The sequence below is a fragment of the Uranotaenia lowii genome, chromosome 3 (genome assembly GCF_029784155.1).
Source record: "Uranotaenia lowii strain MFRU-FL chromosome 3, ASM2978415v1, whole genome shotgun sequence".
NCBI classification, from domain to species: domain Eukaryota; kingdom Metazoa; phylum Arthropoda; class Insecta; order Diptera; family Culicidae; genus Uranotaenia; species Uranotaenia lowii.
The window spans coordinates 215,240,808-215,253,209 of record NC_073693.1 but is presented as its reverse complement, the minus strand read 5'-3'; the positions used below and the strand labels follow the sequence as shown (position 1 = coordinate 215,253,209).

Here is a 12,402-nt window from a genome sequence, read left to right as displayed (position 1 = left end):
TTCTTTATGCTGATCTTTGAACTAATCTGTATCTTGGATTCTAGACCATAATCCGAATTGTAACTGCAGAGCCTGGGTTTTTATTTGTTTATGTACATGGTGTACATGGTCCGTTCCACGACCTAACCTGATGAACAATATTCCTCCAATTCACACCTGTGTTCTCGCAACATATACTTCCCAGCATATCCGTCCATCTTTCCCACTTTGATCCTGAGTTTTCATCGTAAAGCTAGATTTAGAATCCTGATCATGGTTGAAATTCTGATCTGGCATTTTGATCTGGATTCTGTATGTTTGTTGATAACCCATCATGGGTGCACAGAATCACCGCAGTTTCTGCTTAAGTGTGTGCTGACATGCATTATTTGGGTTAAATAGTTCGACAAATCTGCTATGTAGCGAACACCATACCCGAACCCCATAGCTTTGTATGAACTGTACCGGAGTGAATGTATTGCGAATGTTGATGTTGGTGTATTTTGGAAGAACGAGCCAATCAGGTGGGCTTATTTACTCACAGGTATTCAGGCATCCTTGTGTTTACCTGGCAACAGGCAACTGATCCAACATGCTTGTTATATAGTCAGATATAAGAAGAAACACATCTTACCTCTCAGCAACTGATGAGATTCTAACCCAAAAGTTTTTTTTCCGATATCGAGAATCGAACCCAGTACGCCATGCATACTAAATCCAGACTTCCACCAGCTTATCCGCTGGATCTGGATTCTGACCATGAATATTAATCCATGATTCTTTCCCCTAATTCTGATCCTGGATCCTGATAAGACCTTCTGCGTATCTTGAACCTTGATCTTGGATTTTGATGTTAGATTGAGGTTGCCAGAATTCTTTCAGCACATTTCCGGGCCGGACAAATCAGGGCAATTTTATCAACCAAAAACCCGGCAAACATACGTGAAAATTTGGTCAACATTCCGGAATTACTCAACAAAAATCAAGATAAAAAATATATGAAAAAATGTTTTAAAAGGGCCCCACTAAGTATTGCATGAAAAGTGGTCTTGCAATACCTCGCGTAGCGCCCAGCAGTGGTGTCAATTGAATTTATTGTTTATCAATGCAAAAAAACATACACCTGTTAAAAAGCTAATAACTTTTTTGTTTAAAAAGATACGAAGGAATGACATTCGACAAAGTTGTTTCGCGGAAAATTTCCTTTAGGAAATTTATAAATTGGCACAAAAACCATTAGCAGGCTCAGTTTCACAGATGAAACAAAAATGATGTTGATTTTTCAGTACAAAATATTAAATTTTCCCATACAAACCAAAAAGTTCAAATTTACTCATGTAAGCGTTACTTAAAAATAAAAAAATTCTACGTTTGAAAGCCTATTAATTGAGTATCAAATAAGCAAAACTTGGTTTGTATTTGATTTTTTCCTGTTAATAAAAAATCAAATTTCAAAATCTTAAAATATTTATTTTTAGAAGGCCCGCAAACAAACAGCTCTCCTGATGATACCAAAATGCATTTAGAAGCAAACGGATTGATTAATGTGAAAGAACAACTTTTTTTCTATGTATATGAATAGTTACAGTGCTATTTTTATAATCATTTGTCCGCGATGTCCGCGAGTTCGAGCCCAAGAAAAAATATCGAACACAGTTGTACCGGATAAGTTTTTCAATAACGATCCGCCAACTGCAACGTTGATAAAGTCGCGCATGCCATAAAGATGGTAAAACGACTATAATCGAAACAACAAAAAAAATTAAAGATAAATTTTTGATATTTAAAAAAAATAAGAATCTTTTCCAAAAGTAAGCCCGTATTGGACAAATGGACAGGAACCCTATCAAATCGTTGACTTTGAAGAAAAAATGAAAATGGAAATTGTGGGAGGGCCTAGGGGAACGTATGAAGGTAAAATTTTATTTTTATTTTGAAGCTCAACTGTTTAGCAATTGTTATAATTTTGGCTCCTAAATGTAGGCAGCATCATAGTTCTTTTTTTGATTATAAATATTTTAAAAATAAAACGTTAAAAATCAAGGTTAAATTGATAAACTAGCATTTGTTAATATTATGAAGGTGCTTTGTATCATTTATTATCAAGAAAACTCGTTAAAACCGTCAGAATAGAGACTGATCAATGTCACCCCAAAGTATCAAATTCTGAACAGAGACGAAAACGATTTTTAAATCAAGTTTAAAGAGATCCAATAAATTTCTGCATCCATGTTTTACGTTCATAGAAGTACAGTACTGGTTTTAAAAATATAAAACATGCCACATTCCTCTAAACAGAAAAAATAAACGAAATATATTGAAAAAAGTGATCAATATCACCCCGGATTACGGTATTCAAATACTTTTTTTTCTGACAAATTTGGTTCCATTTTTTTTTGATAAGTTCCTATTCAGTGAGAAGAACTATTTCTTGCACCTAAATACTCTATTATGCTAAATTTGTTGCCATCTGCTTGATTAGTTCTAGAGCTATGCACAAAAATATTGTATGAAAGCTTATCTCCACCATCCTATCTTCAAATTGAAGAGAGGGATGGTTTCCAAAACATTAACAAAATATATCAAATATACTCCTATGCTAAATATAGTTTCGTTAATCCTAGTTCTCGAGTTTTGAAAATATCGTATGGGAGACCCTCTTACCTCATTCGTAGTGATAATTACTGTATCTCATTATTCGGGTTAAAGTTACTGTTTTTCGATAATTATAAAATTAAAATAAGTCCTTAAAGTTTTCATCCTTTTTAAGCTTTAAAAATAAATGAGGGTTCTCGAAGGCTTCATTTAAAAGAAATACTTTGGTGCTAATGTTTCAAATATAAATGAAAAAAGAATAAGTTTGAGGTTCAAATCACATTAATTTTCAATTCTTTTAAACTCGATAAATTCAGATCTTAGTTTTGATATTGTGTTTTAGAATGCCTACAATATAAACAATGCTAAAAGCCACCGACCGTGGCCTAGAGGATAGCGTTAATATCTTCTAAGCCAGAGGTCATGAGATCGAGTCTCGGTCACGGCATACATAGTTCTCTTTCTGTGGGCTGGTGGTGTTAGCATTAGTAAGATGCTAGCCATTATATCCTTGAAAGATGTACGCTTTAATCTTAAGTAGAATTTAGATCTCTGCAAAGAAACATGAAGTTTCACTGAGATCCTATATGTGTGTGTTCGTTTTTAATAAAACAAACCAATAAAATATAATTTCAGTCCTGAATATTGAATACAAGTTATTTTATCAACAAAACATTATCTTAAATAATTTATTTCATTATAATAACGCGGTGGAAAAAGATTTAAATTTAAATTTTACAAAGAACGAAATCTTGAAAATGAAGTCAGATCTTATTTCTTAATGCAGAACCAAAATGGGCATTTTATATCAGAACCCTTCGCCAGAAATCTCTTATTTGCATTATGAATCTTTGATATTCTGTATGAATTCATTCCTCAATTATTTATTCGTAATTCAACTGAATCTGAACGAACATTCCGAATGATGAAACTCTGATATTTCAATGCGGGATCACCATTTTGAAAATTTTTTAAGTTTCAATTCTGCACAAGAATTGAGGGTAAGAAATTCAAATCCAATTATTAAAAATGGTTTGTAATTTTTCTTTTGATAATCCAAAATGATCAGTTTCGAACATGGAAAAAAAAATCTTATTTTAGTTTCAAATGCTACACCAAGATTCGAATCAGGATACAGATTCCACCATCCAATCGTTGGCAACAAGTTTTGATTTTTATAAAAAAAATTGGAACCAGAACATCGGAAATAATTCAAACCTAAGCTTATCAGATATTTTTCCGCACTTATTCGGGCAGGGCAAATAAGTTCTTTTTATCTCAAAACCTTGCGAAATCCGAGCATTTGATTTCAAACTTAACAACTCAAAATCTGGCCAATATTTAGCTAAATTTGGGAACCCTTCAAAACCTCAGTCTTACTTCTTCGAAAATTCGATATTCGGGACTAAGGACTGTACTCAAATTTCATTCACCAACTTCTTATGTGAATAACCCACTTTTCCTACTGCCATGGTTCACTCTTATATGAGGGCCCTCTAGAGTAAGCACTGTAAAATTTTTCGCATTTTTTGGCAGACAAAATTTGCACAAATATTTACTGTACCTGGCCATACATAGGCATTTGATCTCGAATTTTTCAACATAAAATCTTGACAAATCTAAGCAGAATTCAATTCGAATATCTTTAGGAAAGGTTGACTAAAGTTGATCAATTGGCAAAACTGAGCTCCGCAATAAAATTTTTATTACGATTTGAATTTAATATTTCAAATTCTAATTGAAACTTTTTCAACTGATTAAGTAAAATTTCATTCTTTTGACTTTGAAGAGGAAGATAAACTATCCTCTTCTAATGGAAATATCCTGAATTCAGCATACCATTCCCTAAATGACCGATCTCGAATTATTATTGAAAAAAAAAACGCGCTCATAGTTGGTTTGTGTATTACATTGAGCGATTCTATTAACATTAATATTTTTATATTTTCAATCTCATCTTATTCCAGATCTATTATTCGTGTCTTGATAATTTAGATTCCATTCTAAATTACTGTTTTCAAAGGTAACTTTTGTCACATTAAGAAGAACTTTTGTCAAATGCTTATTAATTTTTTAAACAATTTTTTTAAGTAGATAAATAATTTTTAACCTTAAGTTTCGATCCGCAATACATTTGAAAATTTTCAACACATTGCATGAACACGATTTTTGGGTGTTTTAAAGATATGAAAGTGAAATAAACATTTGGGATTGAATGAAAAATTTTTCAGTTCCAGCAGTACTCTTATTGATACTTTGAATCTAAATTTTGTTTTTGAATTTTATTGTAATTTTATATTACGATTTTAATTTGAGACTTAAAATTGCGCGTCTGAATAAAATCCTATTTTGGTTCTGAATTGGGCATATGAAAAAAAAAAATGATTTATAGGGTCCCCTCGTGAAAAATTGTCCAGAGCTATCAAGGTATAGCTTATTCTGGCCCTGATGATAAGTCATCGAATAATGCATTAAATTGTAAAGGAAACCCCTTTCACCCTTTGTATCTCACCAATGGAAGGGGGAGGAGTCCCAGATATTCATAGAAACATTTCTCGTACCCAAATAACAACCCATGTAAAATTTGGTAACATTTGCATAATTAGTCCTTGAATTGTACAAAAAAATCTATGGAAGCTCCCTACTTTTTATCTCAAAAATGAAAAAAAGGGAAGGATCGTAAACCTTTCTTAAAATATTCTTCCTACCCATATACCCTCGCATGCCTAATTTGGCTACGTTTACTTGATAAGTTCCCGAGATATTCAAACATGTTTATTTTGTTTGTGGGACCACTTCCCTATTTCCAGAGAGGGGGGGGGGGGGGTCTCAAACTATATTAGAAATATTTCCCGGCCTCCAGTACTTTTCTAGTCTATAGGAATCCGACAGAGAGAAATCCATATTTATATGGTCTCATACGGACAAAGGTAATCATCAGTTCAAATGTGTTAGGCCGGGGAACAATATTGACCCTAAAGGGGATAATTCGGAGACATATCAGTTTATTTTGGACCACCCCAATGTGCAGTTCTCTTTGCAATGCGGTTGACAAGGATAAACATAGAATTTTCTTTCATTTCAATTGATCAACACGGTTCAATTTTCGGTTCCTTTTAAACAAGAAAGTCTTTAATAGCAAAATATAAGTACAAAAATACAAATCATTAAACAAAACAAACCATAACTACAAAAACAGACGGCTCTCTGAAGATTGTTTTTTTTTAGAATTTCTGGTAGCATAAATCTAATTGGAATTTTTCGATTTTCGATTGTTTTTGTTTTTAACTTTTCTCTAAACTTAGTAACAGTTTTTTTTTGTTTGGAACCCGGCTTTTCAACCTGATTATTGAGAAGAACACAGACAAGGTGCGCACACTTATAATAAGGTAGGAGTAACCGAGGCCAAAACTTCTTACGCGCACTATGCTTACTGGCTGGTGAGTATTCATTGTTGAACATAGAGTTAAAACAAAAAACAAAATTTAAACCAAACGGACCGGAATGTGGTCCTGAAATCTCTTCACAAGTTGCTGTTGGTGTTAGTTTACTTTCGAAAATCGAAACGATTTATTTAGGTGTTTTTGCTTACTTTATGTAAGTGATTTTTTTTTTAAATTTGGATCGAATATTTGGGAGCGTCTTTTTGTAATCGATTTGGAGTAATTTAGCTAATTACTTATTAGGGGGCGGAGGGATGAAACGGTGACGGAATGGAAGGATTCGGTGCGAGATGAGATTGGTTAATTAAATTTTTCGCTAAATTTGATATTCGAAATGATGTTTTTTTTCTCTCTTATCGGCGGTCGGTAGATGGACTGAGGATGGGCGCCGTCGGATATGTTTGGATGTTGTTGGACTGTTTGTTCTTTAATCGATGGTCAGCTGTCTGAAAGTGCCATCCATGCCGAACAGCTCATCGACAGTCTTGGGAGCGCCTGGGCGTAGAGTTTCGTTAGCCTTGCTAGCTTCCTGTTCCTTGAACCAGGCAGTGTACTCGCCCAGCTTGCAGCGCCATTGCTCGTTCAGGTCCTTGATCGATCCAGCATTGCCACCATATTCGGAGGGCAGCATCTCTTTTGGCACGTACTTGTACAGATCCTCCATGCTGCTGTGGATGTGGATACGTTCGCGGATCTTCTCCTTCAGGAAGGGCTTGACGAAGTTGACGATGGTGTCGACGATCGGCGAAACGTTGATCACGTGGACTTCCTTCAGTTTAACTGGGTAGGCCTCCTGGACACAGATGAGGAACTTCTTGACCAGGGTGGGGGTGAATTTGGCAAAGTGCGTAGGGCTGGCCACACTGGCATCCATGATGTAGACATCACCGGCCACACCGACGGCTTCCTCGGCCAGACGGACGTCTCCAATCATGAGAGTCAGCTTCATGGATTCAATGACGTTGGGGGTACCGATTTCCTTATCGATACCACGCAGCATCACAACACGGCAACCGGAAGGAGTCAGACCTGGTAGTGGTGGCATGTGACTGTTGAAGATAGGGAATTCATTAGCTACAACCTTAGAACTTTATCACTTCATCAACTTACACCACATTCAGGACTTCGCCCATCTCAGGGCGGTTGACATCGCGGTCGGTGAAGAACTCCGGCACGGCATTACGCATGGTGTAGTACATGTCCAGCTTGGCCTTGACGCGCTCCATGCTGAACTTGCAGCCTCGCAGGAAGGTACGGAGCCGGGCATCGTCCATATCCTTGGGCAGATGGGGCTGGGTCTTGAGCCATTCGCGGATGATTCCGATATCGCGGTCGATGTCGGCTGGGTTTGCTGGCTCCCGCAGCTCCTCCTTGATCTTGGCGCTCAGGTCTCCGGATGGTTGAACGAGAGTCATCTGGAAGATAACGAGAGAAATAAAAAAAATTAATTAAAATAAATGAACATATGGATTGGTGCATAAAAATACGATTGTGGTCAGCGTGAAATAAGTAAAAGTGTATTATGATACCCTAACGTACAACTTTGTTGAAGAATGTATCAAGTAGTTAAGCTAAACTTCAACGATGTTAGCAATCGCTAGCACAACTAACATCTGTAGTTTTTTCCTATAACTAAGGAGTTATGTACTGGCAAGATCTCCAATGTGAAGTTCCAGTAGTGAACACGTTAGAGTTTTACTCTAGCTTTCAATGGTGTCCACTACTTAAACTTCACATTGGCGATCTTGAAAGCACATCATTCCTCAGTAAAAGGGAAGAACTATGTGTTGTGCTAGTGATTGTTTACATCCTTTTAGTTTAGGGTAAATGTACCCGACCTTGGCACCTAAGGCATGGTTTACCCTTTTTTTCGACATTCCTACCTTCCTGTTGAGTGCACCATAGAACATCCTTTGCTAACTTGCTTAGAGTTCAACAAAAATATGTTTTCTCTATGGAACTTTCATTAATGTGAGTAAAATGCATGCAAAGTGCTCACTGCGGTGCTCCAATTACTTGGCCGTCGTAACTAATGTTTGCCGTTTTGATGATCCGATTCTTGGCCACCAGCAATGTGCAATAGATCTTTACCAACAATGCTCAATTGACAGTTAACAGAATCGTTGGCTATTCTGAATATAAGGCCACTGACAGAATGACGTCAGCTGAGCGTAAAGTTCTATGCGACGATGGAACACCGGGCTTCACTCATACAACAAAAAGGCTTTTGAAAACATTGATGAGATTGTGTTGAAAGGGAAGCACAAAATAAGGTTTCATTCCAAAAAGTCGAAGACCAAAAATTCCGCACTTCACTACCAAACAACTGTCTTCATATTGTGGAATTTGGCTTCATAAAGTAAGAAATTGAAAAATTTCTTGAATGGTATTTTGAAATTGTGCCCTTTTGAATTTGTTGGCTGAGATTATGAGCTTCTAGCAAAAGCCATCTCGAATGCCCGGGGCGTTGTGCAGTGGTTCGACACGCCAAATAGATGTTAAAATGTAAACCTTGCTAAAACATTTTTTTAATTCGACTCACATCAAATATTTTAAGGAATAATTGGAAAGCAAACGATATTTTCCTAAACTTCCAACTTCTGTTTCCATGAAAAAAATTCTAACAAAAATACAAAAAAAAATCTTAGTAGGTATATGGTTCCCAAGCAATAGAAAACGATTCCAAAACTCAATTAATTATGTATTTTATATACTAATGTCATAAATTGCCATCGATCTAACAATTTTTAGATAAGAAAAACATCTTAAGTCTTGTGAGATTAATTTAATTAATTTTTTTTTAAAAACTTCGAACCACTGTGTTCTGTAGGAGACCACGTGGCTTGTGCTCGGCAGACTGCTATTCAAATGCTGTTCGCACGCATACCAATGTACCTTCGATTCATGGTTCCCAAATAGCAATTTTTGCATTTTCAATGCTCGGATATGACTTTTAGTTAGATGCACTGAATTTGAATTGTTCCATTCAGAATTTTCATTTTTCTAACATGATTTTAAAAGTAATTTAAATATTCCTATCTTTACTAAACCTACAATTTTCACCCAGTCATAAGATCAATGCTCGCAAAAACAATTCACTAATTGGTCCAATGAGACTCTTTTCCCATTGACAAAAACAACATTTCCTTAGAGACTTTTCCCAATCATTTCCGTCTGCCCATTGAATTGGCGTCGTCCTACAACATTTGCGGGTTTTGCTGTGCTATGCCCACAGAAAGGCGCACAACTATTGCATTAATGATGACGCCGACGCCGACGACAGTCGTAATGATGATGACGACAATGATGAAGGCGACGGACGCCGACGACGTGAAAGAACCATTTCCAATGGGCAACGATTCATTAAATTGGCTCCTGTTAATTGTACTGAACCGGCCTCTTAATTGGGGTAAAACAAAAGGCTCTTGTTGATCGGAATGGATTCGGTGGAGGCGTTTAATTACTTCTGGGGGTGGGCTTTTCAAGTTTGGTTATTGTTAACATGTTGAAATGGCTACCTTATACGTTTGAAAATAATAAAATTGAAATACATATCTCAGAGTATTTGAGTTCCTTTTTTCAAATGACGCATTGAACTGGGTTTTTTTTTAACAATATTAGACTTCTTCTTCAAACTTCAAATAAATTTAAAAACTGCCGTTTACCGATCTAATAAATTTCAAAGCTTCCATTCTTCATTTCATGTCATCGTTTCACTGGTGTAGAAAAACTCCACTTAGTCTATTTCCAGTCCGAAAGATGCAACTCTTAGTCAGGATTTCTTTGCTTGCGTTCTTCGAAAACAAAAAACGAGCAAATTTATTGGAAAACGAACGAAATGTTTCAACCTGTCCGGAAAGCCATGAACAAAAAAAAGTTTTGACAGTTGAACGTCAACAAATGGGAGGGGAACCCGCTGTGGGAAATAGAACTCAGCCGGGCAAAAGCAAAAGTGATTGTCCCATAGCTTTCTTCCGAACAAACACGACATCAGCTGGCACGGTATCAAGAAAATCTCTTCTTCCGATTCCCATCCCAGTTGGTAAAATGTTCTGCAATTGCTTCAAAACACTTCACTCGAGCTGGTTCAGCCTTGGATTAGAACCGGTTGAAAATCTTTTGGTTTCGGTCGTTTTTTTCCATCGGTCTTCTATTTATGGCGTGGTCTCCGTATATCTGCACCGAGAAGAGATTCACCTTGGCTCTTCTGCTTGTTTTAGCCTTTAAGAAGTCAGGTTATGACAGGGTGTACCGAAAAAAAACCATCGTACTGGATATTTTTGCGGTTTTCGTATGTCTTTTTTATTGTTCGAGTTTATAGAAGCGTAAGGCATCCTAAAAACGCATGCAATCATCCTACTTGATGATCACTAACCCATCTGATTTCTTCAGTCAATGTAAGTCAAAATTAGGGTCTGTCGTTCGTGCGATCCTGCCACTATTGGTCTATACAAAGACTATTTTTTTCACTCGAATCGATTGTTATACTAAATATGATAAGGGAATCGCATTTCTCGATTTGCGTCGGCTAGCTCAAGCTTGACCCTCGTGAAGGTCCAGGTGAACCCTAAGTAATTACCATGAAAAAAAGAGTCCAACAACCGTTAGAGTCGACAGCATATGTGGGATACAGGTTTTTACCTTGATTTGAAACTTGAAACATAAACCTATAGGATACCCATTATATGTAAGCACGATTTTGATACAACCCTTTTCATCCCGGATCACGTTTAAACCGCTGATTTCTGCTGGGTTTTGTTTGTAGTTTAACTTAAAACTCTGTGTATCATGAGCTCCGCTTTTCATCATTTTCGTGAAAATGAGAAGAATTCCCCGGAAAAGCGCAAAAATATCGTGCACAAATGGTGTACTATCCCCAACATTTCGCTCATTCAGTTGGCGAAAATGGAAGAAGTGAGCATTTAAGCGGTCCGAAATTTAATTCGTAAGTATGGAGAGGAAAGCAACTTTGTGGAAAGAAAAAAAAAAAGGGTAGAAACCAGGAGCCGGCAACGTTACACGATTTGTCTATGTATCGTGTGACCAATATCTTTTAAATAAGTGGTCGTGAATCTCGTTTTTAGGCTTTTTTCCTCAGATTTAACCTTTTTCGCCTCGACAGCATAGGATATGAAAGCTCAAATCTGAAGAAAAAAGCTTAAATCTGTCAAAAAAGGGGAAATCTGAGGGGAAATCTGAGAGATGTGCTCCACACGGTTTGTTTAACATTGCCGGGAAGTGGTAAAAACCAGGTCCGGTGGACAAAATTTTGGACCGGGAACTCAGGCATGCTTACGCCAGTAGGAAACTGCCTAAGTTTGGGATATGGCCTAAATCGTGGATCCCTTCGTAGTACTGTCTGTCGTGTCAAGGTAATATTGGTTCTTAGAACAAATAAGAATTATAAGAAGCCAAAGCTGAGTCAAAAACTGCTTCCGTCAAACCAAGAGCTCGTAAAAGATATGATCAAATGCTGTGTGGAAAAATGGTGTGCTTATTATCGACTCAGAAACCTATTGCAAGTATGATTACAAAACGCTTCCGGGTGACCAGTATTACACTGTTCGGCATGGTCAAAGTATTTTAAAAACGGAGACATCAACTTTTACCGAAAATTTATTTTAAATCGCGCTCAGACATATTTAATAAGACACCATAAACAGCGGATCTTGCAAAAAGGACTTTCAGCTCCAAAGAAATTGGTGGGGTTCATATCCAAGATAAAACTAGGAGTTCGATGAAATGGGTAGGGAGGTAAAGGACAAACATTCCTTAGAACCGAGATCCGTGGAAGTGAATGAGGAAGAAGGCGCAAATAGTCAAAGTCCAGGGTAAATGACACTCAATCAGCATACGAAAAAATATGGCTACCCAAAGACAAAAAGGAAGACTATCTCGCGTAATCTAAAAAATCCCATCGGATCAGAGTAGAGAGCGTATATTCCTACGGTTCAAATTACAACGTAGTGAATGGCGTGATGACGTCTAGTGCCTTTGTAGGATAACTCCCTCTTCGAAGGATATCTGAGTAGTGCTAATTTTATTAAAGCTTTGGAAAGAATCATCTCCGTAGTGGAAATTGTAAGCGTATGTTGTGACATGCGCGAGCTCAGGAAAAGCGACCCTCGATCGCCTTACGACGAAAAAAAAAAACCTGGAGCCATTACCAGGGAGCAGGGAACCTAATAATCGTTATCCTCCTATAGAATATGCCAAGGGGCTGAAGAAAACAAAAATTCCCGTACCAAGTTTCCAGTCAAGAAACCCGCAGGAAGAAGAAAAATGAAACGAATGAAACTCGTATAGGGGCAACATGGCGTCCTCATTGCAAAAATTTCAACCGAGCCAATTTTTTAATAATCCTTAAAATGATATCTGCGGCTCA

The 12,402-nt window shown here is 37.0% G+C and overlaps 1 protein-coding gene across 2 annotated transcripts in view; it reads right to left on the bottom strand.

Annotated features, from left to right (window-relative positions):
- Nucleotides 1–5,677: 5,677 nt before the first annotated feature.
- Nucleotides 5,678–12,402, bottom strand: part of LOC129755065 (alpha-tocopherol transfer protein-like) — a 97,462-nt gene continuing 90,737 nt past the window's right edge. For both annotated transcript variants that reach the window (XM_055751392.1, XM_055751393.1), the window contains 2 exons: nucleotides 7,128–7,432; nucleotides 5,678–7,066 (listed from right to left, as the gene is read on the bottom strand). In XM_055751392.1, coding sequence (XP_055607367.1) covers nucleotides 6,445–7,066; nucleotides 7,128–7,432 — 927 coding nt within the window. In that variant the 3' untranslated portion in view covers nucleotides 5,678–6,444. The remainder of the gene's footprint in view (nucleotides 7,067–7,127; nucleotides 7,433–12,402) is intronic.